Consider the following 26,598-nt stretch of genomic DNA (forward strand, 5'->3'; position numbering starts at 1 on the left):
TTTCCATGCATTTCTGCTTCAGCTGTGACTCACAGAAACGTTAAAACATGCCTTCTGAGACAGGAGTAGTCTGGTAGATTTTTTAAAAGGGAGACTGACACCACGAACTTGAATCTCAACTCCCTCACACTGAACAGAGTAGGAAAGAACTGCTAGGAATTCCCTTCCAATGCACTGGGATGGGAGTGAATTACTGCCTTTTCTATATAAGGCCTTAAAATGGAATCATCACCATTCAACACCAAACTGTAAAATGGCAGAAAGGATTATTTCATGGTCAAGAATTTTATACTTTTGAATTCCATTGAGAGGAAAAGGGGGGGGGGGGAATCTCAGTGCAAAAGTTATCAATGACAGAAAAGGTTCACCAAATGACATTGCTCATTGATTTACAAGCGACAACCGTAGATCAAGTTGGCATAGAATAGTCTTGCATTCAGAGGGCACCATTAAACATATCTGAAAATCTCCCACAAAAGTAGGCTAACAGGCAAGTTGGCGAACAAAGGGAGAAATTACAGGGGCCCTGTTAAATTAAACATCCCCAACCATGCTTTAAATAATCATACTGATACATAGTTTATCACAGCATTGCTTCATCCGAATTTAATGGCAAAACTAGTTGACAGAACCACCATTTTGTACAGATGTCAACACTTAATGAAGAATAACCTTTGACTGAATTTTCCTCCTGCAGTAAGTGCTGCCTAGCAGGAATCTAGGAGATGCTCTTCCAAAGAAAAAGGAAATTATTATATCCAGATTATTTTCATTTGCTTATAGGTTTATAATTGTACCTTAAAGTGAAAGAACATTAACATTTCTGATCCTAAACCCACAGGTTTAAAACACACTGCTGCTAAAAACAGAGTTCTGAGTTAACAAAAGACAGAAATCAACCCTTTTCTGGAGTGCTCTATTGTAACAGTGTTGTGGTCTTCGGTTAAACTTTTCTTGTCTGTATTTTCATTGCTTTTTCGGGCCAAATGTAAGAGTCTGTCAGAAAGCTTTCATCGTCAGTGTTGTACATCTGAGAGCTGATGAATGCTTCCTTGTCTTCTGGTTCAGGGTAGAAAGTTGCCGTCTTGTTTTTGTAGGCTAGCTCTGCAATCTAGGAAAACAAGACAAATCCCTCATTGTTAGAATTCACAGAGGCCCGAGCAGCAGCATGATGCTAAATGGGGAAAATTCAAAATTTAAAAACCAGGTATCGGATTCCCATCATACAGCTAGCAATAAATCTGTGGTTGTGTCCAAGAAAAGATAAACATTCCTGGGCATCCTACCCTTTGAAAGGAATTGTTACATACTGTAGCAATCCTAATCTGTTAATCCACATCATCTTCATTACTGAATGCTGAAGGTTTTCCACCTGGGAGAGAAAACTTTCAGCAGTTCCAAGAAGATTCCCCACCCATTTACGCTCTGATTCAGATGACCCTGAGGGTACAGATCAAGTGGCCTCAATAGCTCTCAAAGTGAGTGCTAATGACCAGATGACTACAAAGAAATACAATCCTTCCATGCCCCCACCCCAATCCTTCCATTCCCCACAACCACTATCTTGCCAGAACTGATAAAGCTTCTTGGATGAGAAGCAAAACATTTTTGAGGAAAAAGCATTTCTTCTTCAAGAAAAAACACAGTCCAGTTACTTTGGGGGAGGGGGAAGCACCTTTCATTCAGATAGGAGCACTTCATTTTAAAGTACTCAAGTTAGAGGGGCATTTTGGATTCACTGCAATGAAGGGCCAATTCACCAAGCACATTCAACTCTTTAGGACAGAAATATGTCATGATTGGCAGTTTACTTAATCCTGCCATCCTGCCTTTCTCAGATATTGTTTCCCATTCTAACTCCCAAACAATATTTACAGAACTGCCGTTTAAGTGATCTTATAGTGTAAACTTCACCACATTCAGTGCATGTAGATCAGGGGTCCCGTACTCCTGGGCCGTGGCCCACTGTGGAACTGGGCCACATGAGCGGTGGTCCCTTGTGCTTACCCATGAAGTTCCCTTCACACAAGTAGTTTGCACGAATGGAGCTGCGCACGCTTCTGCATGCCCACCTACCACTCGCAGGGAACTATCCTCTCCCCTCCACCAGGCCGCCAAGCCAAAAAGGTTGGGAACGCTGATGTAGATGAATGCAACCTTACACTTAATATTCCAAATAATGTGTATGTTTAATTTTCTGGATCTTCCTTCAGTTCTCCCAGTTGGTAGCTTAAGATCTTTCTGCAAACTAGCCGTAAGCAAAGTTGGTTACTGAAAGCATTCTAGTTTTGGCTCTTAGGGAAACTGCACATATATTCAATACAATTTGTATACAGTACAGGTAGTCATTCTTTAGTAACCACCAGTCATTCTTTAGTAATGACCAGCAACCTGGTCATTAAGCAAAGGGTTGCTATTGAAACTCTGACTGTGGTTATGACCAGCTTTCCTTTGTTTTACAAACCTGCAAAGGTCATAAATGTGAGGATAGCCATAAAGTTATTTTTCATCACACTGTAACTGTGATGCTAAATGAGGCAGTCACTAAATGAGGCTACCTGTATTATGTTTACAGGCAGAGTCAAAGCCTTGGATGTGTACACTGAAATATAACAAGCTTACATCCTGATGTAGGTGGGGTGAAACATTAGGGGTAGGGGTGTGGGGTAGTAATAAAAGTTTATGTTCATTAAATTAAGCAGGATTTATTTAAATATAATTTGCATCTGGATCCAACCTATAATGTATGAATTCATCCTTACAGCTCTGCTATAGGTATATTTACTGAAAGTAAGTCACACTAATTTTTTATTGGAACTTACTTTGAAATAAATATATTTAGTTATTGTTGTTGTTAGCTGCGAAGTCGTGTCCGACTCATCACGACCCTATGGACAACGTTCCTCCAAGCCTTCCTGTCCTCTACCATCTTCTGGAGTCCATTTAAGCTCACGCCTACTGCTTCAGTGACTCCATCCAGCCACCTCATTCTCTGTCGTCCCCTTCTTCTCTTGCCCTCAATCTTTCCCAGCATTAGGCTCTTCTCCAGTGAGTCCTTCCTTCTCATTAGGTGGCCAAAGTATTTGAGTTTTAGCTTCAGGATCTGGCCTTCTAAAGAGCAGTCAGGGTTGATCTCCTCTAGGACTGACCGGTTTGATCGCCTTGCAGTCCAGCACCATAGTTCAAAGGCCTCAATTCTTTGGCGCTCAGCTTTGTTATGGTCCAGCTTTCACTGCCATACATTGCAACTGGGAAGACCATAGCCTTGATTATATGCACTTTTGTTGACAGGGTGATGTCTCTGCTTTTTAGTGTGCTGTCTAGATTTGCCATTGCTTTCCTCCCCAGGAGCAAGCGTCTTTTAATTTCTTGGCTACAGTCCCCATCTGCTGTGATCTTGGAGCCCAGGAAAATAAAATCTGTCACTACCTCCATTTCTTCCCCATCTATTTGCCAGGAATTTGAGAGGGCCGGATGCCATGATCTTGGTTTTCTCAATGTTAAGTTTCAACCCAATATTTGCACTCTCCTTCACCCGCAACAAGAGGCTCTTTAGTTCTTCTTCACTTTCTGCCATTAGAGTGGTATCATCTGCATATCTTAGGTTGCTGATATTTCTTCCGGCAATCTTAATTCCAACTTTTGATTCCTCTAACCCTGCCTTTCTCATGATGTGTTCTGCATATAAGTTAAATAGGCAGGGTGACAGTATACAGCCTTGCCGGACTCCTTTCCCAATTTTGAACCAATCAGTGGTTCCGTGTCCCGTTCTCATTGTTGCTTCTTGGGCCACATATAGGTTTCTCAAGAGACAAATAAGATGGTCTGGTACGCCCATCTCTTTAAGAACTTGCCACAGTTTGTTATGATCCACACAATCAAAGGCTTTAGCATAGTCAATGAAGCAGAAGTAGATGTTTTTCTGGAACTCCCTAGCTTTCTCCATGATCCAGCATATGTTGGCAATTTGATCTCTAGTTCCTCTGCCTCTTCAAAATCCTGCCTGTACTTCTGGTAGTTCTCGGTCCACATACTGCTGGAGTCTAGCTTGTAGGATTTTAAGCATAACTTTACTAGCATGAGAAATGAGTGCAATGGTGCGGTAGTTTGAACATTCTTTGGCACTGCCTCTCTTTGGAATTGGAATGTAAACTGATCTTTTCCAATCCTGTGGCCACTGTTGAGTTTTCCAAATTTGCTGGCAAATTGAGTGTAGCAATTTTACTGCATCATCTTTTAAGATTTTGAATAGCTCAGCTGGAATACTGTCACCTCTACTAGCTTTGTTGTTGCTCAGCTTTTCTAAGGCCCACTTCACTTCACATTCTAGGATGTCTGGCTCGAGGTCAGTGACCACCTCACTGTGATTATCAGGGACGTTAAGCTCATTCTTGTATAGTTCTTCTGTGTAATTTTGCCACCTCTTCTTAATCTCTTCTGCCATTTTGGTCCTTTATCATGCCCATTTTTGCATGAAATGTTCCTTTCATCTCTCCAATTTTCTTGAAAAGATCTCTGGTCCTCCCTATTCTATTGTTTTCTTCTATTTCTTTGCACTGTTCACTTAAGAAGGCATTCTTATGTCTTCTAGCTATTCTCTGGAATTCTGCATTCAATTGGGCATATCTTTCTTTTTCTTCCTTGCCTTTCGCTTCCCTCCTTTCCTCAGCTATTTGCAGAGCTTCCTCAGGCAGCCATTTTGCTTTCTCGCATTTCTTTTTCTTTGGGATGGTTTTGGTTGCTACCTGTTCTACAATGTTGCGAACCTCTGTCCATAGTTCTTCAGGCACTCTATCAGATCTAATTCCTTAAATCTATTTGTCACCTCTACTGTATATTCAACAGGGATATGATTTAATTCATACCTGAGTGGCCTAGCGATTTTCCCTACTTTCTTCAGTTTAAGCCTAAACTTTGCAATGAGAAGCTCATGATTTAAGCCTACACTTTGCAATGAGAAGCTCATGGTCTGAGCCACAGTCAGCTCCTGGTCTTGTTTTTACTGACTGTATAGAGCTCCTCCATCTTTGGCTGCAGAGCATATAGTCAATCTGATTTCTGTGTTGACCGTCTGGTGATGTCCATGTGTAGAGCCGTCTCTTGGGTTGTTGGAAAAGAGTGTTTGCTATGACCATCGTATTCTCTTGACAAAATTATATCAGCCTGTGCCCTGCTTCATTTTGTACTCCAAGGCCAAACTTTCCTGTTATTCCGGTTATCTTTTGGCTTCCTACTTTAGCATTCCAATCCCCCATGATGATAAGGACATCATTTTTTGGTGTTAGTTCTATAAGGTGCTGTAGGACTTCATAGAACTAGTCAATTTCATCCTCTTCAGCACTGGTGGTTGGGGCATAGACTTGGACTACTGTGATATTGAATGGTTTGCCTTGGATTCGAACTGAGATCATTCTGTCATTTTGTGGATTGTGTCCCAGTATTGCTTTTCCTACTCGTTTATTGACTATGAAAGCTACTCCATTTCTTCTGAGGGATTCTTGCCCGCAGTAGTATACCTGATGGTCATCTGAATTAAATTCACCCATTCCTGTCCATTTTAGTTTGCTGATACCTAAAATGTCGATGTTCAGTCTTGTCATCTCTTTTTTGACTACGTCCAGCTTTCCTTGATTCATGGATCTTACATTCCAGGTTCCTATGGAGAAAAAATCTTTACAGCATCGGACTTTCCTTTCACCACCAGACACATCCAAAGCTGAGCGTCCTTTCGGCTTTGGCCCAGTCACTTCATTCTTTCTGGCGCTACTAGTACTAGCCCTCTGCTCTTCCCCAGTAACATATTGGATGTCTTCCGACCTGAGGGGCTCATCTTCCAGGGTGATATCGTTTTGCCTTTTGGTACTGTCCATAGGGTTTTCATGGCAAAGATACTGGAGTGGGTTGTGTTGTGTATGCCACTTAACATCAGGTGGCACAGGTCAGGCGGCTGGATTGGTCATCCTGTCCGGCGGGAAATACTGGGCACTGGGTTGGGTGTCACCTGGCCGGCAGGAAGATGGAGCAACCGGGTTGGGAGGGCCATAGCTATAAGGGGCATAAGAGGAGAAGACAGCCAGTTCCATCTTGTATTCAATAAAGGTATTACATACGATGCCGTCTCGACATTGTCTCAATGCAGTCGGCCCCCATATATAACAGTGGCGACAAAGGTGGGATCCCGTGAAGTGCGTTAGAACAGAACCCAGAAGAGCCGGTCAGCGCCTGCCGCTGAAGGCAGAAGACGGCTGCGCACCGCGGGAAAATTTGAAAAGTGGAGAGGGAAATGGCGAAGTTAGGCTTCATGAGAGAATTCGACACCCGGCACCCTGAGGATTGGGAGAATCACGTAGGGCAAGTTGAAAGATACTTGCTAGTAAATGGTGTCACAGATGACTGTAAGAAGGCGGCTGCTCTACTGTCCCTCAGTGGACTGGCGGTATACCGCGTGGCAGTGGGGCTCTGCCAACTAGATGGGGTTGCCGCAATGTCTTATGCCAAGCTCAATAAACGATTGAGCCAGCACTTCATGCCAAAACGCTCCAAACTCTTTTGGAGGTGAATATTCGAGCGTCGGAACCAGAGACCGGGTGAATCCATAACTAATTTTGTAGCAGCTGTGCGAGAAGCCACGTGCCACTGCAAATATGACAATTTAGACGTCCGGATCCGTGACAGAGTGGTCCTGGGAGTCCGAGACGAGGGACTACAAAACAAAATCATCGCAAAACCCACCGGGACTCTACGAGAAGTCCTGGATGATCTAATGACACATGAGTCAACCGATCAATGCGACTCCCCCCGCAATAGCAATGGCGCGGGCGGTTCCACCCACCAAGAAAGCCTTGTGGACGGCGGGGTGGGAGATGACGACTACGACATGGAGATAGACGAAATTGCACAAAGATTTGAAAGGGCACCTGCCAGGAATGACAGCAGAGACACAGCAGACAGACAAAAAAGACCAACTTCAACCACAACTGCAACCCCCCCGAGAGACGCGTTCAACAGGCGCAAAGACACGGAACAAAGGTGCGGGAGCTGCGGGGGAAACCACTCCAGGGCATCTTGCAGACTCCGGAATGCTAAGTGTCAGAACTGCGGGAAGCCAGGCCACATTCAAGCCATTTGCAGGAGCCGGGGCCAAGACAGCCTCCACGATCTAGAAGCATGGGCACCAGGTACAAAAACTCCCCTGCGCCGCGGCACCGAACCCCCTCGGCCTCAGGCACGTACTTCTAACTGGGGAGGGGGAGAGAGACTAGTAGAGCAGGCCACTATTCACCAAATGTTAGGCCCAAAAGTCAGAATCAATGTCCAGGTGCAGGGAATTCCTTGCAACATGGAGATCGATTTGGGGGCTTCAGTCTCAATAATTTCAGGGAAAACGTTGTCCAAAATTGAGAGGAAGAGTGGCCGCAGGATCCATCTAAAGCCAACCCCAATTCAGCTAACAGATTTCCAACGGGCCCAAATTAAAATAAAGGGAAAAGCTACAGTAGAAGTCTGTTTTAAAAAATTCAAAGGCCCGTTGGAACTGCTGGTAGTTGAAGGGAGGAGAGCTAGCTTAATTGGGCTAAATTGGTTTGGGGCTCTAGGAATATGGCTGGGGGGAATAAATTCCATAAAAACCAAAAACCTCGAATATGTTTGCAAAAAATTTGCAGACGTATTTGATGGGACATTAGGCAAGTACAAGGGCCCCCCGATTGAATTTAACTGAAACCCTGAGGTACTTCCCATTAGAATTAAGGCTAGGAGAGTTCCCTTTGCTCTCAAACACAAAATTGAGAGCGAACTGGAAAAGTTAGTAGGCCAGGGAGTGTTAGAACCGGTGGACGGGGGCCCCTAGGAAACACCCATCGTCACCCCCCTCAAGCCCAACGGAGAAATTAGGATCTGCGCTGATTATAAGGCCACCCTAAATAGGGCCTTAAATCCGCACTCTTACCCGGTCCCGACGGTGAAGAACGTCCTCTCCTCAATACAGAAGGGTGCCATCTTTGCTAAGCTGGATTTAGCACAAGCGTACCAGCAGCTAACTGTAAGCAAAGAAGCTGCTGAGGCTCAAACAACAGTCATCCACAAGGGGGCGTTCTGAGTCAACAGATTGCAATTTGGCATAGCTGCAGTTCCAGGTATCTTTCAAGAAGTGATGGAGAGAACTTTAAAAGGTATTCCTGGGGTTTGCCCATACTTTGATGATGTGTTAATTGCAGGAGAGAATTTATTTTTATTTTTTATTTTAATCCCATTTATATCCCGCCCTTCTCCGAAGACTCAGGGCAGCTTACAATTTAAGCACAAACCAATGTGCTTAGCAATGAAGAAGCCTTGGCCAACAGGCCCCAGGCTGTGCTTGAAAGGTTCAGAGCAGCTGGCCTGAAACTAAAAAAGGAAAAATGCTCTATTGGGGTGGCATCCACAGAGTTCTTGGGCTATAGAATTGATGCTCTGGGCATTCACCCCACTGAATCAAAAATCAAGGCAATCACCATGGCCCCAGAACCAAAGAACAAAGCTGAACTCCAGGCATTCTTGGGGTTAATTAATTTCTACCACACATTCCTGCCACATAAGGCTGCAATTGCAGAACCTTTACATAGATTACTTGACAAAAGAACTCCTTGGGTATGGAAGGAGGTTCATCGCAAGAGCTTTGAGAACCTCAAACAGTTATTGTCTAGTGACTCGACAGTAACACATTTCATTGAAGACAAACCAATCTGCATAGCATGTGACGCATCCCCATATTATTCCAGAACACTGTCCAGGGCAGAGAGGAATTACGCACAAATTGATAAGGAAGCACTGGCAATAGTGGCCAGTGTTAAAAAATTCCACGATTACTTATATGGGAGATAGTTTACCATTTTCACAGATCATAAACCATTGCTTGGGCTCTTTACGGTTGACCGACAAACACCACAAATAATGTCCCCAAGGATGCTACGTTGGTCAATATTCCTCTCTGCATACACATACAAAATAGTGTACAGACCTTGTAAGGAGATGGGTCATGCAGACGCTTTGAGCAGACTGCCATTGCCTGTAATAGAGCCTGACCCTGCACCGGCAGGTCAAGTCTTAGCATTACAAGAACTCCCTGAACGCCCTCTAACATCAAAGGACATTGCAGTGGGCACAACAAGTGACCCAGTGTTGAGCAGAGTGGCAATGTGGGTACAATTGGGATGGCAACAAAAAAGCCCGGGGCCACAATTTCAGGCATACTTGTTAGGAGAAACGAATTGTCTTCACACAAAGGATATCTGTTATGGGGCACCAGAGTGTTAGTGCCAAACAAGCTCAGGAACAGGGTTTTAGGAGATCTGTATGAGGGTCACCCAGGCATAGTGCGCATGAAAGCTCTGGCAAGGAGTTTTGTGTGGTGGCCTGGTCTGGACAAAGACATTGAACAACAAGTTGTGGGGTGCTATCAATGTCAGAAATCCAGACCGGAGCAACCACATACTCCCGTGCATAGGTGGGAAACCACTCACAACCCATGGTCAAGGGTCCACATTGACTATGCAGGACTGTTCCAGGGTCAACTGTTCTTAGTGGTAGTGGACAGCTACTCAAGATGGTTAGAGGTGGTGCCTGTGAACAGTATGATGTCCGCTAAGACCATACGGGTGCTGAGGGGGCTCTTTGCCACTCATGGGTTACCGGATGTAATTGTATCTGATAATGGACCTCAATTCACATCTAATGAATTCCAGGATTTCCTCAAGGCCAACTCGATTAGACACACAACGGCTGCACCCTTCCACCCGTCCAGTAATGGCTTGGCTGAGAGAAATGTAAGATCTACAAAAGAGGCACTGCGGAGAATTATTGTGGGTGACTGGCACCAGAGACTGGCGCAATTTTTGTTGGCTCAACACACTACACCCTGCACAGTAACGGGTAAGAGTCCAGCTGAGCTGCGCTGGGGACGAAGATTGATAACTAGATTGGACAGATTGCACCCAGACAGAGTGGCCGCTGAGGCAGAACAGCCTAACACAACCAGGACATTGGCAGTAGGGGATCTAGTGTGGGCCAGGAATTATGGAGTGGGTGAGAAGTGGTTGCAAGGAGTGGTGGTGGACAAAATTGGCCCTTTGTCTTACATGGTTGAGGGGGAAGGGGACCGACAGATAAGAAGACACATCGACCAACTAAAAAAAAGGGCACCGGAGAATGACCAACAGCAACAACAACAAGAGGGCCATACTCAGCAGTGGCCAAGTAGTATACAGACAGTTCCGTTCCAAGATCATACAGAACTACCACGTCCGGCAGCAGCACATCAAGCAGCGAGGCCAGCACCAGCCATCATAATGCAAACAGAGCCAAGGGAGGCCAACAGTGACTCTAGACCAGAAGAGAGGCAATTGCCGGAACTAATTATGGAACAGACTCGGGAAGGGGGGCAGCCAGTGTCAGAAGAGGGGTCTCAGGGTAGTAATGCAAGGAATGGGAGGCCGTTGGGGAGGTATCCGGCCAGGAGTCATAAACCCCCAGAATATCTGAAAGACTATGTGAGGTCCTGAAGAGGAAAGTAGAATTTAGTGTGTAGTGTTCTTGTTGGGGGGGAAGGGGTGTTGTGTATGCCACTTAACATCAGGTGGCACAGGTCAGGCGGCCAGATTGGTCATCCTGTCTGGCGGGAAATACTGGGCACTGGGTTGGGTGTCACCTGCCCGGCGGGAAGATGGAGCAACCAGGTTGGCTGGCGATTGGGAGGGCCATAGCTATAAGGGGCATTGGAGGAGAAGATAGCCAGTTCCATCTTGTATTCAATAAAGGTATTACATACAATGCCGTCTCGTCATTGTCTCCACGCGGTCAGCCCCCATATATAACAGGTTGCCATTTCCTTCTCCAGTGGATCACGTTTTGTCAGAACTCTCTGCTATGACCTGTCCGTCTTGGGTGGCCCTGCACGGCATAGCTCATAGCTTCATTGAATTACACAAGCCCCTTCACCATGACAAGGCAGTAATCCATGAAGGGGATTTAGTTATTACATTACTATATAAGATCTAGATTTTTCCTTAAAAAGAGGGAGGTGAAGTTAAAGTATTTTTAAGGTGCTAAATACAACTTTTTACTTCACCTGGCAATTGTGTATGAAAGGACCACTTCTCTAGATCCTACTTGAAAAAAGAACTTTGGATCCCGTAAGTCAGATCTCTCACTTTTTTTTTTAGTTACTGCTAAGCATAACAGGAAACTAATGGATTTCTCCACTCAACCTGAGCACTGTAAAATACTATCTTAGGAATGACAGAATGCATTTTGCAGAATTATTCTGGAAAGTCTTAGAAATTCAATGTATTTCATTTAAATGAATTTAAAGAGATCTGATAAATAAAACTCCTTTAGAAAAAAAACATTGGCCCCTGTCAACCTTGCAAACTTTACTCTGCAACTTAAATAATTAAATGTTGTTGTTCTTTTCATAATAACTAAAAACAGATTAAAATAATTTTGAAATATCGAGGGGATTATCACTGTAACTCTATTGACTGTATTCTATTTTAACATTAATATTAATAATAAAATAATATTTTGTATTATATAATACACTCTATGGTACCATTTTTCTCACTGGCTTAAAAATATAGTAAACAAAAGTTTTGCCATACAAGGAAGGCAGGATTTCAAACAAATTCTTTAAATTTGCTTTAAATATCGGAAAATCTCTGCATTATCAAGTTGAAGAGGATTAAATATGACAACCAGCTTTGAAATTATTACCAGATGTGCCCAAGAGAAGCTATTCCTTACTGATAACAAAAAATCATGAATAAAAGAATTGGCAGGCTTGTAGAAAATGAAAAATGAATAATAAGGCTCAGGGAGTAAAAAAGATAATCCAAATATACTAGAAGCCAAAGATTTGTGGCTGAATCTCCATTTGTTTATGCTCCAACTGCATTTCACTGAGCATTTCACTGTTATTTGGCCTGTGGGATAAAACTTGTGTGCCTTTGTAATACTGATGTTAGAAAGTGTGACAAGGGAAAGTCAGTTTTAGTTCATTTGGGACTTGATAGATTGGATGGTCATCCAGTCATGGAAGTTGTTTCTAAGAAAAAAAAGGGTGGTGAAGAATATATACCCTACCAGAGATCCTCAAAGAAAGGGTAAGGAGAAGAAGCAGGGCAGGGCTTTCCCCCCCCCCTCCACTTTGAAAAAAGAAGCCATATTTAGGCCATTCTTAAAAAGCTGGAGAGGAGAATGGATCCACGTCAAAATAGTTTCAATAGGAACTATGTCGAACAATGGCACAATGCAGGGTTGGTTTGCTGCATTGAAACTTTTTACGCTACAATCATTTGAAATGTATACAATTTATTTACTGTATACATTTTGTCGCTAGAATGGGTGAAAAACCTAACAACCTCTTTTTGAACCACAGAGCAGTGGGCTACGAGAATAATCTTGAGGAACAAGAACAGGCACAAGCAAGACAAGTTCAGATAAGAGAAATTAGAGCCTAAAGCAGAAATGTAGTTTGAGAAAAGTATGATCCAAATTATTGGCAAAATAAACCTCTGAATCTTAAAGTAAGAATTACTGTTTTGTGTTGCTGTCTTGTGTTTCTTTCATTGGGTTTTTCCCACGACAAAAGCATCTCAGGCTTAACCCTCCCTAGTATTCTTGAACATAAAAGCAGAGAGGGGAGTACATTCAGACTTGCAAGTTTCCTTTACCGTAACCTTATAATAAACTAGCATTAGAATTCATAACCCTATCTTGAATGGCTGACACATAGTATGATTAGACAATAAAGAACGGACTTACTTTTGTAGCAATTTTAAGAGAGACATCTTGAATTGCAACTAAAGGTGGATACAAACGGCCCTCATCTAAATGCTTCTTTGATACCTGTTGACATATAACCTAGGAAGAAAAAGTACATATCTATTAGATGCATGTTTTGCTATTACCTTTATTTAAAGACGAAAAACTTGCTTTCAATTAAAAAAAAACCAGAAATGAACATATATGGGAATTTTAAATGATAGGAACTTCATCTCTGATACCTGCCAGTTTGTCTACTTTTTTCTAATTCAATGCCCTGATCCTTTATTTTATTATTTTATTTTTTATATTTTATATTATTATTTTACAACTGCTTCTGCATTTCTTTGGTACCAGCACCCAGAATGTACTAGCATACATCATGGAAATGACTCGGAAGACCAATTATCCAGAGACCATCTTAAAGGATTTTATTCGCCTTTCCTTTTATACAGGTCTTAAAGGAATCCAAAATTAAATGGAGGGCAAAGGAAGCAGAATTCAAGGAGCTTAAGCTCTTTTTGCATCTCCAAAAATTCCTCTTTTTTATCAGCTGCATAAAATCATCAGACCACCTAACAAATGATTTCAGGCATACACAAACAGCCAAAAAAGAGACACATTCTTGACTTTAAAAACAAACTCTCCAGTTTAGGCTTGACTCCTGGTGGCTTTAAGGTCATGTCTTTGCAATATTCTTGGCATTATACAGAAGTAATTTGCCATTGCCTTCTTCTAGGATGTTGTTGTATCAGTTTAATCCAGGATTCTCCAAAATTGGCCACTCTAAGACATGTGGCCTTTAAGAAATTGGACAGTCCTGGTATAGTCTCATCTCCTATCCCAGTATTAAATGGCCTAACTCTACCAGCTTCCAGGTCCAGACACAAGTTATTTATATACCTTTAACCTAAATGTACAAAGTACCTCTCTGTAATTAGGCTGCCCTTACAGTCTGCAAAATACTACGTTTTAATCTTTGAAAGCTATACAAATCAGAGTACAGACTCACTTGTACAAAGACATCTTTAAGAACAGGTTAGATATTTTAAAACTCTCATACTGCAGCCATCCCACCGATTGTTAATTAGCGCAGATTAGCAACAGTCAGTAGTTTACCTTTAATTGCAATACCTCTAACTGTAGTCGAACTATTAAGACAAAAGAGATAGCAAAACATTTTGGATATTGAAAGTACAGGAGAAATGATTAACGGCAACCGCATTAACGAAAAAACCAGAAAGGTTCTTCAGAACTGAAGAAGCTTCTTGGATGAGAAGCAAAACGTCTTCAAGCAAAACAAGGAAAGTCCAGTTGCCTTTTGAAAAAGCACCTTTGGGACAACCATGACCTGGATGGCTGAGAATCTCCAAGGGCAAAAGATAGAAATGCTAGGGCAGACATGTCAAACACAAGGCCCGGGGGCCGGATCCGGCCCGCGAAGTGGTTTCATGTGGCCCGCGAAGCCACCCTGGAAACAGGGAGGGAACGGCCCCCACTGCCTTGGCCCTGGCCCAGAGACCCTCCTCCTGCCAGAGACCCCCAGATCTGTCCCACTCCTGCCCAGGCCCCCATAGGCACCCTTGATGCGAACGATGTCGAGCTGGCCACGCCCACCCAGTAGGCCATACGGACTCTAGCCACGCCCACCCAGTAGGCCACGCCCACCCTGGCCACACCCATCCGGCCCCCTGAGGGCAACCACAATGCTGATGCGGCCCTCAATGAAATTGAGTTTGACACCCCTGTGCTAGGGGCTCATGGTAACAATGCCCATTGGAGAGCTTTATCCTGAATAAGACTATAGAGAGGAGGAGATCCAATCCCATCACGTTATCATCCCAAAAGTAATATACTACATACAATCACACAAGGGATTCAACCTGAAAAACTAAATGGGAAGAGAAAGAGGATAAGTACATATTTAATATTTCTATCCTGGGCCTATCCAATATCTTACAAAATTCTTTATTCTCATTTTCATTTCTTGCCTATTTCTGAGATATTTTCTGTTCAAAAGAATACCCTCTCCAAAATAAAGCTTTCTCTCAGAGAACATAGTACTATCCCATAAAAATTTATTTTCTCTTACAGTATACAAAAAAAAATATTGCTCTTTTTTAAAAAATCTAAAAGCAGGAAAGTGTTGAATAAATGTTATCACAATTAATATTTTTATATTTTGGGATCCACAAGGGGGTGCTGAAGTTGTTAAGAAAAAGCAGCACAGACTTTATGTTGGAGGTAGCTGAGTAAGTTTTGTTCAGTAGATCCAAGTTTTTTTTAAAACCAGGAGGTCTTGGAATTTAGGCAGAGTTACAGTAATATTTCATTAGCTTAAAGTGGTCAAACATTATAATTCTGCTTGATGAGGCACAGAAGAATGGTGCTTTTCATCACAGTGAAACTGCCTATAATTAGGCATTATAGCTTTCTGAGCTTGGGTGTTTCACTTCCAAACTCTACTTTATTTGGCATGAAAATAAGAACACTTGAAAACAAGACTTGTTGCTTACAACAACTAGACTGTTTCTTTTATCAACATTAACTGGAGAGCTTGAACAACTTATAAGACCTATAATCCTGTACAGGGTGCGTGATGGCTCAGGGGGATAAAAACACCAAGCTTGTCAGCTGAAAAACTGACAGCCTGGGTTTGAGACCCAAGTGTTGTGTGATGGGGTGAGCTCCTGTTAGTTGCCCCAACTCCTCCTAGCAGTTCGAAAGCATGCAAATGTGAGTAGATGAATAGGTACCACTATGGTGGGAAGGTAAGAGCATTCTGTGTGCCTTGGAGTTTAGTCATGCCGGGCACATGATCACATAAGTGCATATGTTTGTAAATGAATAACATTATGTGACTGCAACTTGCAATTTCACTTTTGCTTTCTCCATTAATTCTACTTGTTCAAAACCAGTTGTGAAGTTCACAAATGGCGATCACGTGACCACAGGGACACTGTAACAGTTGTAAGTGCATGCCAGTTACAAAGCATCTGAATGGTGAACATGTGACCATGGGACACTGCAGCAGCCTTAATTGCAACTGTCTTAACTTCGAAAGGTCACTAAACAAAGAAGTTATTAAGTGGAGACAATCTGGATTCCCATTTATATATACATGGAATAATTAATACCTCTGCAGTAAGGAGAAAAATCTCATCACTTATGTTTCTCACTCCACATGAAACAACGCCTAGGGCAATTCCAGGAAATACGTAGGCATTGTTCCCCTGTCCAGGATAAAACCTGCATCCATCTGGAAGAGTGACTGGATCAAAAGGGCTTCCACTTGCAAAAATGCCTCGTCCCTGAATTAAAATAAAAATAAATATTGTGAAGTGTTATTTGATGGGAAAAGATGGACATATATTAAAATGTTATGTAGATAACAGTGCTTTTATAAAGTGATTATATTAGAAATTACAGGAAGAGCAAAAGACCTATTATTTGATGTTATATATCTATAACATTTATGTGGTTCCTCCCGGATACCCTTGGCAAGTTTCAGACTAGTTTGAAACCTTTCTATAATTTTACTGTAATGTCCACATCTGTCTAACTGTAGATAAGAAGGATTTTTATATATTTCACAGTTTTTAATTCTTTCACTTTAAAAAAAACAGGGAGAACTTTTCCAAGCTCTTCATCCACAGTCAACTGTGGCTGAGTGTTGTGATCATTCTGTCTGTGGATGTGTGCATGTATGTTGAATGTCTCTTATCATACAAAGTCTACATGACAAGCTTCTGGTGAAATTCTATCTTCTACCCAACTCTTTGAGAATCTTGTCATCTCAGTTTGAGATTTTGGTGTGCTGTGCCTTTTTTTCTCCACACATAGTGTTGTGTGTTTTTCCCAAACAACTCAATTTTGGTTTCATCTGTCCACGTTTGAAGTTTGCAAAAGAGCACCTGGATGTTCCACAGCACTACTGGCAAAATATACTGTGGACAGATGAAACCAAAATTGAGTTGTTTGGGAAAAACACACAACACTATGTGTGGAGAAAAAAAGGCACAGCACACCAACATCAAAACCTCATCCCCACTGTAAAACATGGCGGAGGGAGCATCATGGTTTGGGGCTGCTTTGCTGCCTCAGGGCCTGGACGGAGTGTTGTCACTGATGGGAAAATGAATTCCAGAGTTTATCAGGACATTTTGCAGGAAAACGTACGACCATCTGTCCGCCAACTGAAGCTCCGCAGAAGATGGGTGATGCAACAGGGCAATGACCCAAAGCATACAAGTAATTCAACAAAACAATGGCTTCAACAGAACACAATACGCCTTCTGGAGTGGCCCAGTCAGAGTCCTGACCTCAACCTGATTGAAATGCTGTTGCATGACCTTAAGAGAGCGATTCACACCAGACATCCCAAGAATATTGCTACACTGAAACAGTTTTGTGAAGAGGAGTGGTCCAAAATTGCTCCAGATCGTTGTGCAGGTCTGATCTGCAACTACAGGAAACGTTTGGTTGAGGTTATTGCTGCCAAAGGAGGGTCAACCAGTTATTAAGTCCAAAGGTTCACATACTTTTTCCACCCTGCACTGTGAATGTTTCCATCTTATCTTCAATTAAAACATGACAACAGCTAATGTTTGTGTAGTATTATTTTAAGCAGACTGTGTTTTTCTATTGTTGTGACTTACATGACTTTTAGAGCACATTTTATGGCTAATTCATGCAAAAAACCACATAATCTCAAAGGGTTCACATACTTTTTCTTGCAACTGTATAATCAATTTAAATATAATTCTTCCCTATCCCACCCCAATACCTCGGTTAAATAATAGCAATCCTCAGCAGAGCATTCTGCTTTGCTGGTTGGGTTACTGAGTGCAAAAATTATTGGCCGTTTGTTGAAGGAAGCCATATTCTTGATAATTTTTTTTGTGAATGCACCAGCAATTGCAGCAACTCCTAAGCCAGACAAAGATATAACACAATGTTATGGAATGTACAATATTTATCCATTACTTTGAAAGAATATTCTGCAGATGTATTGAAAAACAGTTTCATTTAATTATATTTCTGCTCCACTTTTTAAAAAAATAAAAATGACAAGACAGGTAGAAGTGCCATCTTAAATTAGTTATATTCACTAGATATAACATCATTACCATCTTCACCATCACTACAATATGTTCACCAGTAGTATCAAAGTTGATCAGAAAATAAATAATATTGGTCAGGTGTTGCTATAGTGCAGTGTTTCTCAATGTTAACCACTTTAGGATATGTGGATTTAAACTCTCAGAATTGCTAGCTGCCAAAGTGAATGAGGCAACTTTGATATAGGCTTTTTTTTAGCACCACTATGTTTTCTGTAACTAGAAATGTCTTTACGAGAGTATGAAATCCAAAATAGTATGCCAGCTTATTCTTGAACAAATGTCATAAATGAAGCCCAATGTACTTCTTTATTTTCACTAAGATGTTTCACTGAATATAGTAATAAAATGCTCCCTATGAGAAGTATAGAAGTTCTTACAAGAGAGATTTTTTTCAAACAAAAGTCACATTTTTTCTCTCATGAATAAAGTATTCTGAAATATTCCTGGCATATTGGAAGTATTTTCACTGGAATATTGGCTTTTAAATTTATTTATTTAATTAAATTTCTATACCGCCCTATTCCCGAAGGACTACTTTGTGCTATACCTTTTTCATGTCAAGTGAGCTGATGCAAAGGACATTTCTAATGGATAATGTTGAGAACCAGCTTCAGAATCTCAAATGGTTACAATTTTGCCCAAATATCTGAAAAGATTGCCCTTCTATAACCATTCTGATATGTTGATACCTTTCTTTGGCTTACATTTTTATCTTTTGGAATTAATTAGAAGAAACTTTTCCCAATGCACATAGAAATCTTTTTATCAGTCTGATCTATAAATATATTTTTTCTGTATGTTTACATAAGAAACATGAATTCACAGAAGAAGGAAATGACAACTTTGAACTAAACATTTATCCAAACTCTTATTCTCCAAGAATAATTCCTGTACTCTTATCTGTTGAGGTTGCCTCATGAGTCCAATTATTAAATGTGTTGTTAATGTGTTGTTCAATATGATATCTGGTTCATTGTTATAAAATAATGTGTTCTGAAATTTTTCAAAATATGTTTTAAGTTTTCTTAAATCAATTTATGAAATATTTGCATATATCCATCCTAAGATAATGAAAAAGAAAAGATAAAAGAAAGAGAGATTGAGACAGATGAACAGATATGTAGGAGGCCAAACATATTTCATCAGAATCTTGGTCTCTTTGCATAAAATCCTAACTAAACAACTGTATGAATGCTTAAACAAAATGGAAAAAACCAGCATTTTTAAAAAGTTCACATCAGGACATTGGCTTTGACAAAAATTAAATTAAGATGCAATAAAATTAATAAACAAATGTTATAGACCCAACAAGCTTTGTAGCCTTAGCTGAAGTATCACCAGCTTGAACATATAATCTTGTTTTATTATATTTTCCTTGCTCTGACAACTTAGAACTCTTACAGAAACTGAAGTTCAAAGCTCCCCATAATTTTAAACTGACCTTAACAAAAGTTATTCTCTTACTTTTTTACTAGTTAATGTGAATTTTGCTTTTAAAAAGCAAATGGTAAAATGACAATCAGTCCTAGTCATAGTAAAATAAATTAGAAAACAATGTCACTGATGCTCTATGGCTATTTGTTAAAATAATGTTTGTTCTTGCTCCAACAATAACAAGTCTTTTTCCTGAGTGGTATCTAGTAATATATAGTTGTTGCTGAGATTGGAGTTAATGAAAATCTTGGGGAAATATCAGATAACTTAATTATTCCTAACTTTTCAAAAAAAGATTTTTTAATCATATGACATTTGATCAAATTTTTCTTGTTTATGGAGCACTGTTAACTTAATCAAAGAAATATATCCTTTTCATATTCAACATTGAGCATTATATAGCATAGGATACAAAATACTATATCTGATCTTTCACTATAGAAATGGGCCTACAAAAAAATTGTATGTTTTAGTGTATTTGCACATGCCACCACGCCATTCTCCCAAGAAGCTATTTATTACATGTAAATACATTTGAGGTCATATATTATTCACATATCACTTGCAGTGTAATTCAGAAATCTCTATAACCTCACCTAATTTCCAAAACTGTGAGAATACTGTATTTGTTCTTATGCATAAAGATCATGATATTTTTACCAATTTCTCTAAAATATTCAGTATGCATACATAAGTATATGCGTATGAACATAGACAACCATAAATATCAAATGAAAGGTCAAACTTTGATGAACTGATATATAGATATGTATATCATGTATGTATGTGCATACATATGTATGTGTGCATGTATGCAGATAGATAGCCATAAATATCAAATGAAAGGGCAAACTTTGATGAACTGATATATAGATAGTTTATTACCTATAAGAACACTTGGCCTTATTTTGTTAACAATGTCTTCTAAATTTTTCATCTCCTCATGCTGGTGAGCAAATACTTCTTTCTCAGGTGTTAATGAAACACGACCCTAAATTAAAGAATAAGATTACCAGTTAAAAATACAGTTTTAATTTTATTGTGTTCTAACAAAAAGGTTCAGTCTTCCTTTAAAAACATACTAGTGTTCCTTTGACTTTCTCATCAATAAACTGAATCATACTTGTAAACTGCAAAACATATGGCATCCATTAAATAATTATTACAATCAAGCATTTAAATCATGTTTAGAAGCATAGACAGAAATTTTGAGGGGACTAAAAAGGTAAAGGTAAAGGTTCCCCCACACAGACCTCTAAATTTCAGTTATACTCTGTACTCAGTGGCACTGAAAACTTTTCAAACTTTGTTTGATGAAATGTTATTTACACTGTCCCAGCTTGCATTTTAGAAACCATCCTAACCGAAATACATATAGAAAGGCTATCTTCACAGGATTCAACTAGTTTTATGGGCCTGGTGACGATGTCACAAAATATAAACAAGTTGCCAGCATCACTGTTTGTGTGTGTATGCGGAGAGGGTACAAAAATGTAGAGACGTGATAGAAAGATCTCCAACAAGAGGAGAATGTGCTGGGCCAGAATATCTGGATGGCAGAGCTCTGAGGAGTACACGTGTCCCCTCCTGGAAGACATGTCGCCTACTGTTCCCCAAGCTTTGGCCACACACAACGAATAGCTATTTGTCCATTTTAGATTTTTCCATCTGAGAAAAATATTAAATACCACCTCCCTGCTTGCAAAACCTTTTGAGAGAACCATTTCCTCCTGATCTCTTTACAGCCAGGCTATCTTTTATTTTGCCTTAGAGACTGGACACTCTCCAAGTTCCCTCAGCGGACAGCAGAGGACTGTTTGACTCACAAGGACAGCATGCATCGCCTCAGGCCTGGAAACTGTCTGAATCAGCAACAGCTTCAGCCATGTCTGCAGTTATACGTGGGAGGACCCAACTGACAGGAGGAGAGTTTTCCTCCACGCAGAAAGCATACCTAATCCCAAATAATTCTGGAGGGGGGAGAAGAAAAAAAAGAGTTTTCCTGCCTCTAGCAATTTTGTCCCGGGTAGCTATAAATCTGAATTCTTGATGCAACCCCAAATCATAAAAAGGTCTTTAAGGGCCACCATGACTCAAATGAAGCAGAGAGGTAGAACTTTTATCAGATCCAATACATAAAAGTCCAGGAAATATGTAATTATATATATAGTTGAAGAAAACATAATCCTGATGGCTTGCAATTCATTTTAAATTCCCTGGAAAAAAATGTATTTAAGATATTATCTTTTTTTCCATTTGGTATAGATATATCAGGTATGTATTACATACATGAATACATTAAGCTTAACCATGCAACAGCAGGGTTTTAAAGCAGCCCCAGCATATATTATACTACTACTACTACTACTACTACTAATAATAATAATAATAATAATAATAATAATAATAATAATAATAATAATAATAATAATAATAATAATGTTGGAAGGGACCTTGGAGGTCATCTAGTCCAACCACCTGCTCAGGCAGGAAACCCTATACCATTTCAGGCAAATGGCTGGCCAGTCTCTTCTTAAAAACTTCCAGTGTTGGAGCATTCACAGCTTCTGGAGGCAGGTTGTTCCACTGGTTAATTGTTCTAACTGTCAGGAAGTTTCTCCTTAGTTCCAGGTTGCTTCTCTCCTTGATCAGTTTCCATCCGTTGCTTCTTGTCCTGCCTTCAGGCACTTTGGAGAATAGCTTGACTCCTTCTTCTTTGTGGCAACCCCTGAGTTATTGGAACGCTGCTATCATGTCCCCCCTCGTCCTTCTTTTCATTAAACTAGACATACCCAATTCCAGCAGCCGTTCCTTGTATGTTTTAGACTCCAGTCCCCTAATCATCATTGTTGCTCTTCTCTGTACTCTTTCTAGAGTTTCAATATATTTTTTACATCGTGGTGACCAAAACTGGATGCAGTATTCCAGGTGTGGCCTTACCAAGGCATTGTAAAGTGGTATTAATACTTCACGTGATCTTGATTCTATCCCTCTGTTAATGCAGCCTAGCACTGTGTTGGCTTTTTTGGCAGCTGCAGCACACTGCTGGCTCACATTGAAGTGATTGTCCACTAGGACTCTGAGATCCCTCTCACAGTTACTACTATTGAGCAAGGTACCCCCTACTGTACCTGTACATTTGGTTTTTCTTGCCTAAATGTAGAACCTTACTTTTTTCACCATTGAATTTCATTTTGTTAGATAGCGTCCAGTGTTCAAGTCTGTCCAGATCCTCCTGTATCTTAAGCCTGTCTTCTGGAATGTTGGCTATTCCTGCCAGCTTGGTGTCGTCTGCAAATTTGATGAGTTCCCCATTTATCCCCTCGTCCAAATCATTGATGAAGATGTTGAAGAGCACTGGGCCCAGAACAGAGCCCTGGGGCACCCCACTACACACTTCCTTCCATGTAGATGTGGTTCCATTGAGGACCACACGCTGAGTACGGCTGGTTAGCCAGCTACGAATCCATCTGGTGGTGATGCTATCTAACCCACATTTTTCTATCTTATCAAGTAGAAGGTTGTGATCTACTTTATCAAATGCCTTACTGAAGTCCAAGTAAATTATATCTACAGCATTCCTCTGATCCACTAATTTTGTCACTTGGTCAAAGAATGCAATAACATTTGTCTGGCATGATCTGTTTTTGACAAACCCATGTTGGCTTTTAGTAATGATCTTGTTTGCCTCCAGGTGTTTGCTGATTCGTTGTTTGATTATCTTTTCCAGAATCTTCCCAGATATTGATGTCAGGCTGATAGGTCTGTAATTTCCTGGATCCATTTTTTCCCTTTTTTGAAGATGGGAACTACATCAGCTGTTTTCCAGTCCTCTGGTAGTTCCCCAGTGTTCCAGGATCTTTGAAAAATATAATTCAGTGCTTCTGAGATCACATCTGCCAGTTCCTTGAGAACCTTGGGGTGCAATCCATCTGGTCCTGGTGATTTGAACTCGTCTATACTAGACAGGTGCTCACTTACCATTTTCTTGCCTATCTTAACATGTTTCTATTCTGTTTTTTATGGCACTATTTTTGATAGGTTGATCTGTTTTTTCCCTTTGTGTAAAGACAGATGCAAAAAACGAGTTAAATAGTTTTGCTTTCTCCCTGTTGCTTGTCACCTTCTTGCCACTTTCACCCACTAATGGACCAATCATTTCCTTCACTTTTTTTCTTGTTTTTTACATGTTGAAAGAAGCTTTTTTTTGTTATTGTTGACTTTGGTCACAAGCCTTAGTTCATTTTGAGTCTTAGCTTTCCTCACTTCATCTTTGCAGGCTCGGGCTATTTGCTGATATTCTGACTTAGTTATGTGCCCCTCTTTCCACTTTCTATACCTGTCCTTTTTATCTTTCAATTTATCAGAGAGTTCTTTATGCAGGCATGCTGGTTTCTTTGAGAGCTATTATTTTTCCTCTTTGTTGGTATTGTGCTAGACTGGGCTTTTATTATGTCACTTTTCAAAATTTCCCAAGCTTCTTGAGTTGTTTTCCCCTTGAGGATTCTCATCCATGGAATCCTTCCCAAGGTCTCTCTAAGTTTATTGAAATTAGCTCTCTTAAAGTCCAAGACTCTAGTTTGACTGTGTTCTATTGCTTGTGCTTCCATAATGCTGAATTCCAATATTGCATGATCACTTCCTCCCAAGGTTCCTGTGGCTTCAACACCTTCTATCATTTCATCTCTGTTAGTGAGAATTAGATCCAAAATGGCTAATCCCCTAGTTCCCTTCTCTACATTTTGGGTGACAAAATTGTTTGCTAGGTTTGTCAGGAATCTGTTTGATCTTCCACTTGGATAATAACCATACCATACCCAGAGAGAGGGAGGGAGGGAGGGAGAGAGAGAGAGAGACCAACTTGCCAGGTTTCTGCCATGTAAATTACATCATTGCATTTGTTCTCTTTCTCCATTTCTTCCTGGTCAGCAACCACAAGTCTTGTTATTTATAGAAGAGAAGGCAATGTATTATCAGTGGCAGAGGGACCACAAGGGATTACATAGTTCTGACATATGGCTAACACCAAAACCTCCAATATGTCACTTTTCTTGACTCATACTTGATTTATTTGGAGGGCAGAATTTAGCTATTGTTCAGCTACCGTCTCTCGTCCTTTATTAGACACTGAATTATTGGGGTTTAACATAAGCATACAGTGTATGAGCATTCAGCATTTCATTAGGGCTCCTAATGCAAACCCTTCTGAAATATTCGGCTCTGGTGCCTATAACCAGGATGGACGATGTACTATATCACAAAACCAAAGCAGTCTGGGCTCATTTTAGCATGCTCACTGTAAAGTAGTGGGTACAGGACCACATGGAGACAGCAGACCCAGAGTCAACAGTAACAGCCTTTATTGAGTACAGAACGAAGAAATGAAGAGACAAAGGAACCCCACCCCCCGGTGTCCTTTAAATACCCTGCTTGATCCACTCAGAACGTTGGATTTTCCCGCCTAGCAGTGGCCAGCCAATCCGGACACTCACAGGCACCACCTGGTGTTATCAGTGGCTACACTGTAACAGAACACCCCAACTATATACATAGGTAAAGGTAAAGGTTCCCCCGCACATGCGTGCTAGTCGTTTCCGACTCTAGGGGCCGGTGCTCATCTCCGTTTCAAAGCCGAAGAGCCAGCGCTTGTCCGAGGACGTCTCCGTGGTCATGTGGCCGGCATGACTAGACGCCAAAGGCGCACGGAGCGCTGTTACCTTCCCACCGTAGTGGTCCCTATTTTTCTACTTGCATTTTTACATGCTTTCGAACTGCTAGGTTGGCAGAAGCTGGGACGAGTAACAGGTGCTCAGTCTGTTACGCGGCACTCGGGATTCGAACCGCCAAACTGCCGACCTTCCGATCGACAAGCTCAGCGTCCTAACCCACTGAGCCACCGCGTCCCTAACTATATACATAACACTCACCAAAACCAAATTCAGTGCAAAATGATTGGGCTACTAATACAGCTGATTTTCTGCTAGTGTGCTGCTGAAAGCAAGATGGATGTAGTGGTAAGGCATCAGACCAGAAACCAGGAGGCCTCTAGCACAAAGGCAGCTGAGTAACCTTCAGCCAATCACTGTCTTTCAGTCCTACAAAGCAGGCAATGGCAAACCATCTTGCCAAGGAAACTGCAGGGATTAATCCAGGCAGCTGCCAGGAGTCAAGACTGATTCGAAGGCACCAACAAACAAACAAAAATCTACTGTTAACCCAGTAAATTTTCCTAAATGGTCACACACTACGTACAGCAGGCATCCCCAGTCTCCAGGCTGTGGACCAGTACCGATCGATGGCCTATTAGGAACCGGGCTGTGCACGCACAGAATCTAGGTTGTATGTGAAACCACCACTACCCCTCAGTCCATGGAAAAATTGTCTTCCACAAACCAATCTCTGATGCCAGAAATGTTGGGAACTGCTGATTTATAGAATTCTAGAGCTTTTCAAGATACCAACAACAAAAGACCTGTCAGTAATTGCATCTCATTTACTGTCTGCTTTGAACTTGAGGACATTTGCCCACCTTTGAAAGATGACTGCACAAACTCTGAAATGACATCTACAAATTCCATTATGCTTTAGATGTAATTTGTCCTCCCTTTAACTGGGACTTCCTTCTTTCATCATTTGACCTTTTTTTTTAATCCCATTTATATCCCGCCCTTCTCCGAAGACTCAGGGCAGCTTACAATCTAAAGCACAAATCAATGTGCTTAGCAATAGCCTTCATTCTATGTATATGCCTGCTTATTAGGGCTTTCGCCCCCCCCCCCCCAAGCGGCATTATTACAAAGTCAGCTTATTGCCCCCAACAATCTGGGTCCTCATTTTACCTACCTCGGAAGGATGGAAGGCTGAGTCAACCTTGAGCCTGGTGGGACTCGAACCTGCACTAATTGCAGGCAGCTGGTGTTACTTAAGGAGGCATTAGCGCACTGCTCCACCAAGGCTCCCATATGATTGATACTATTCCGTAGGGAAGAAGGTTGAGGTAAAGGAATTAGAGCAGATGTGCCTTTTCTCTTTCACTTGACAATGTTCTTCCATCTTATCTCCTTACTGAAACTACCCATAAACCTACACACCTCTAAACTTTCAACTCCCTCTCCTTATTTGCTTTCCTGTTTTTTTGTTCTAAATTCTAAGCACCCCTGGGATTTGTATGCTGCTTACAGAGTTCCTACAAATTAGTTTAGTCACTCATATCAAGCTACAGCATATGGCCCTTCTTTGCCAC

The 26,598-nt window shown here is 41.1% G+C and overlaps 1 protein-coding gene across 2 annotated transcripts in view; it reads right to left on the reverse strand.

The window, feature by feature from the left end:
• Positions 1–565: 565 nt before the first annotated feature.
• Positions 566–26,598, reverse strand: part of ME1 (malic enzyme 1) — a 136,328-nt gene continuing 110,295 nt past the window's right edge. The window contains exons 9-13 of one of the 2 annotated variants that reach the window (XM_081314926.1): positions 20,241–20,346; positions 17,585–17,727; positions 15,936–16,109; positions 12,799–12,897; positions 566–1,111 (exon numbers count right to left, since the gene is read on the reverse strand). In XM_081314926.1, coding sequence (XP_081171052.1) covers positions 944–1,111; positions 12,799–12,897; positions 15,936–16,109; positions 17,585–17,727; positions 20,241–20,346 — 690 coding nt within the window. In that variant the 3' untranslated portion in view covers positions 566–943. The remainder of the gene's footprint in view (positions 1,112–12,798; positions 12,898–15,935; positions 16,110–17,584; positions 17,728–20,240; positions 20,347–26,598) is intronic. The other variant, XM_081314925.1, reaches the window with a different exon arrangement.

Source organism: Vipera berus, assembly GCF_964194415.1.
Source record: "Vipera berus genome assembly, chromosome: 1".
NCBI classification, from domain to species: domain Eukaryota; kingdom Metazoa; phylum Chordata; class Lepidosauria; order Squamata; family Viperidae; genus Vipera; species Vipera berus.